This window comes from Mandrillus leucophaeus, unplaced genomic scaffold, assembly GCF_000951045.1.
Source record: "Mandrillus leucophaeus isolate KB7577 unplaced genomic scaffold, Mleu.le_1.0 Scaffold546, whole genome shotgun sequence".
In the NCBI taxonomy this organism is placed as follows: Eukaryota; Metazoa; Chordata; class Mammalia; order Primates; family Cercopithecidae; genus Mandrillus; species Mandrillus leucophaeus.
Window position 1 is genome coordinate 919711 of NW_012105875.1, and position 4710 is coordinate 924420.

At 42.6% G+C, this 4710-nt stretch overlaps 1 protein-coding gene across 3 annotated transcripts in view; it reads left to right on the forward strand.

The window, feature by feature from the left end:
• ZNF225 (zinc finger protein 225) overlaps nt 1-4710 on the forward strand; it is an 18587-nt gene that overhangs the window by 5583 nt on the left and 8294 nt on the right. For all 3 annotated transcript variants that reach the window (XM_011997739.1, XM_011997738.1, XM_011997737.1), the window contains 2 exons: nt 1419-1545; nt 1716-1808. In XM_011997739.1, coding sequence (XP_011853129.1) covers nt 1419-1545; nt 1716-1808 — 220 coding nt within the window. The remainder of the gene's footprint in view (nt 1-1418; nt 1546-1715; nt 1809-4710) is intronic.

Sequence of the window (4710 nt, forward strand, 5' to 3'; positions counted from 1 at the left end):
TGTTAGCCAGGATGGTCTCGATCTCCTGACCTTGTGATCTGCCCGTCTCGGCCTCCCAAAGTGCTGGGATTACAGGCTTGAGCCACCGCGCCCGGCCTAAAGATTATTTAGAGTAGATAAAAATAGATTATCAATTCTTTGGAATACTGTGCAGACATGAAATGAGATAAAATGGATGGCAACAATGACAGTAATAATAAAAAATAATTTTAAAAAGCTAGTGTTTATTAGGTATTTAGTCTGTACTGATCAACTTTCCCAATGCTCCATGTATTTCCTTGTTTAATCACTGAAAAAACTACAATATGAAAATTGTTAGAGAGGGAATAAATAGGTGAACTGGTCCAAGGTCATGTGACCAGGAAGGCACAGAGCCTTGGGATGTGCTCCTAGGCACACTGTCTGCAGATCATAGATCAATGCTGCAATTAATGTATGTAGTTTATGCCTTGAGAGTACAGAGGATGTACTGCATAGCTGTCCCACACAGGATACCACAAGCTTGTTCGTTTGGTGGCAGATATTAAAGAAAAATTATAACATTCAGGGTTCAAGTATGAGAACAATGGGAATTATCAGACAAGACTGGGACTGAATTGCTAAATGTTACTGGGGCAGTTGGCAAGATTCATTGAAACCTATATACGTGCAGCCCAGGATGTTGCATTTAGAGTCCTATAGGGTTACTTACAAGGAGACTCAGTAAGTGCACAAAGTAAACCTACAGGAGGTCTTTTCCATCATTGAACTTCTGGTGGAGCTCAAGAAAATCCATCATTGTCAGAATACAGATAGAATGAGTAGAAAATCTATGAGTTGGCTGGGCGCAGTGGCTCATGTCTGTAATCCCAGCACTTTGGGAGGCCAAGGCAGGTGGATCACCTGAGGTCAGGAGTTTGAGACCAGCCTGGCCAATGTGGTGAAACCCCATCTCTACTAAAAATACAAAAAATGAGTTGGCTGGGCGCAGTGGCTCATGTCTGTAATCCCAGCACTTTGGGAGGCCAAGGCAGGTGGATCACCTGAGGTCAGGAGTTCAAGACCAGCCTGGCCAATGTGGTGAAACCCCATCTCTACTAAAAATACAAAAATTAGCCAGGTATGGTGGTGGGCACCTGTAATTCCAGCTACTTAGGAGGCTGAAGTGGGAGGATCACTTGAACCCAAGAGGCGGAGGTTGCAGTGAGCCGAGATCACGCCACTGCACTCCATCCTGGGCAACAGAGCAAGAGTGTCTCAAAAATAAATAAATAAAATAAAATAAATAAATAAAAAATAAAAAAGGAAATCTATGTGTTGACCTATGTCTGTAAAGATCCAAAACAGCTTGTCTTCCCTCCCCTATGTTTGCTCTGTGCCACGCCTCTCTCAGTAGTCATTGGTCTTGAGACTGAGGTTGCATATGTTTGATGGTGTAGGAGGCAGTGACTTTCAAGGATGTGGCTGTGGTCTTCAGTGAGGAAGAGCTGAGGCTGCTGGACCTTGCCCAGAGGAAACTGTACCGAGAAGTGATGCTGGAGAACTTCAGGAACCTGCTCTCAATAGGTGAGGACAGGCACTCTTTGTAAGGGAACGTCAGGACCAAGAGTGGCTTTGTATCTTGGAGTGTTCAAGTTTGAGTATGCATTGGGAACCTAAGTTTCTAGTAAATTTTACTTATTCGATTTTTTTCTAGGATGTATTAGCATTAAGCACATGACTTTTCATGTTCACAGGGCATCAACCACTCCACAGAGATACTTTCCACTTCCTAAAGGAAGAAAAGTTTTGGATGATGGAGACAGTAACCCAAAGAGAAGGGAATTTAGGTAAGAAGCAAGCAACTGTGTGTCCTTGTGCATGACTCTCCCGTCTGTTTTACTTCTGTCTGTTTCCCAGCTCTGTTGCCCTAGTCTAAATAGCCAAACTTCTTTCCTGAATTATTATAGCCAACTTTCGGCTGGTTGCCCTGCTCCCACTTTTCCCACCCTGACATCTGTTTTCCACATGGCAGCCAATGTGTTCCTTAGGAAATGTAAGTCAGATTTCCATTCCTCGGTTCAAAAGCCTTTCTGGCTGCTTATGTTTACTTAAGTTACAAGTGTTTTAAGTGCCTTTTAGAGACCATGTGATATGCTGTTCATCCCCCACCACCTCTCTGACTACATCTCCTGTCCTCTCCCTTTTGCCTTGTCTTTCCAGCCACACTGTCCTTCATACTGTTTCTCCAACCTGCCAGACACTGTATTGCCTGTTGTAGTAACCAATGACCACACATTTACTCGACTAAGCAACAAAAATTTATTATCTTTCTGTTCTTTAGGCCTGAAGTCTGACACATCTCACTGGATAATTATCAAGGTGTCTGTAGGTGTTTGTTTCTTCCTGGATGCTCTCGGGGAGAAGCCTTTATTTTGGTTTACCAGTCTCTAGGCACTCCTTGGCTCTTGTTTCCCTTCCTCCATCTTCAAAGGCAGCTACTTTGCATTTCTGATCCTTCTTCCATAGTCATGCTCACTCTGCCACCCTACTTATGCCTCCGTCTCCTGCCTTTCAGGTTCCTTACGATTGTGTTGGTTACCCCTGGATGATCCACAATGACCTCACTTTCTAGTTAGCTGATTAGTGACCTTAATTGCATCTGCAATCCCAGTCCCCCTTGCTGTGTAATATAACATGTTTGTAGGTCTTGGGTACTGGATGTGGACATCTTTTATGAATCATTGTTCTGTCTACTACTGAAGCTTCTGCCTCGAGAGCCCTTACATGCTCTTCTCTCTGATCAGAATACTCTTTCACCTCAAAACTTTCTGGCTTCTCCTTTAAGTATATTCAAGTCTCTGTTCAGTTTTAGAGAGGCCACTTCCAGCTACTGTATTTAAAATACTGTTCTAGGCCAGGCACTGTAGCTCACGCCCATAATCCCACTACTTTCAGAGATCAAGGCAAGTGGATCACTGAGGTCAGGAATTCGAGACCAGCCTGGCCAACATGGTGAAATCCCATCTCTACTAAAAATACAGAATTAGCCAGGTGTGGTAGCGTGTGCCTGTAGTCTCAGCTACTCGGGAGGCTGAGGCAGGAGAATCACTTGAACCCAGGAGGTGGAGGTTGCAGCGAGCCGAGATGGCTCCACCGCACTCTAGCCTTGGTGACAAAGTGAGACTCTGTCTCAAAAAAACAAACAAAACACAGTTCTATTTTTTTCTTCTTGTACTGTCTTGCACTGTGTTTTATGTATTTCTGTTTACCTGTCACCTTTACCCCGAGGAATGTGATATCTAAGAGGAGGAATTTTAGCTGTTTTGCTCATGGCTATCTATTCACAGGCTAGAAGGTATTGTTCTGGTACATGGCAGGTATCTAATTATTTGTTATCCTGATAAATAAATTAATGGATGAGGGGAACTTCAGTGTCTCCAGGAATCATGGAGATAGATAGTTAATAAGTAATACACAAACTAGAGTGAATGAGAGCTATTGCAGAACATGTTTCTGTCTTTTGATGGCTGCCTATCTAATCAGAACTTTCTTAAGATTACTTGTTGGGATACTATTTTTAGGTACATGCAGTTTACCCACATCCCATGGAAACTTCTAAGGGTTTTTTTATGACCACACTGAGTAATATGCCTTCTCTCTGACTCGTCTTGGAGCTTTTTTTTAATTTTTATTTTTAAAAATTTTTTCTGTAAGTTATTGGAGTATAGGTGGTATTTGGTTACGTAAGTTCTTTAGTGATTTGTGAGAATTTGGTGCACTCATCACCCGAGCAGTATATACTACACCATATTTGTAGTCTTTTCTCTCTTGCCCTCCTCCCATTCTTTCCTGCAAGTCCCCAAAGTCCATTGTCTCTTTTTTTTTTTTATTTTTTATTTTTGAGATGGAGTCTCGCTCTGTCGCCCAGGCTAGAGTGCAGTGGCGCGATCTCTGCTCACTGTAAGCTCCACCTCCTGGGTTCATGCCATTCTCCTGCCTCAGCCTCCCGAGTAGCTGGGACTACAGGCGCCTGCCACCATGCCCTGCTAATTTTTAAAATATTTTTAGTAGAGACGGGGTTTCACCGTGTTAGCCAGGATGGTCTTGATCTCCTGACCTTGTGATCCACCTGCCTCAGCCTCCCAAAGTGCTGGGATTACAGGCCATTGTCTCATTCTTATGCCTTTGCATCCTCATAGGTTAGCTCCCACATATCAGTGAGAACATATGATGTTTGGTTTTCTATTCCTGAGTTACTTCACTTAGAATCATAGTTTCCAGTCTCATCCAGGTTGCTGCAAATGCTATTAATTCATTCCTTTTTATGAATGAGTAGCGTTCCATCATATATAATACCACAGTTTCTTTATTCACTCGTTGATTGATGGGCATTTGTGTTGGTTCCATGATTTTGCAATTTTGAATTGTGCTGCTATAAACATGCGTGTGCAAGTATCTTTTTCGCGTAATGACTTCTTTTCCTCTGGATAGATACCCAGTAGTGGGATTGCTGGATCAAATGGTAGTTCTACTTTTAGTTCTTTAAGGAATTTCCACATTGTTTTCCATAGTGCCTGTACTAGTTTACATTCCCACCAGCTGTGTAGAAGTGTTCCCTATCACCACATCCACGCCAACATCTACTGTTTTTTGATTTTTGATTATGGCCATTCTTGCAGGAGTAAGGTGGTATCACACTGTGGTTTTGATTTGCATTTCCCTGATCATCAGTGATTTTGAGTTTTTTAA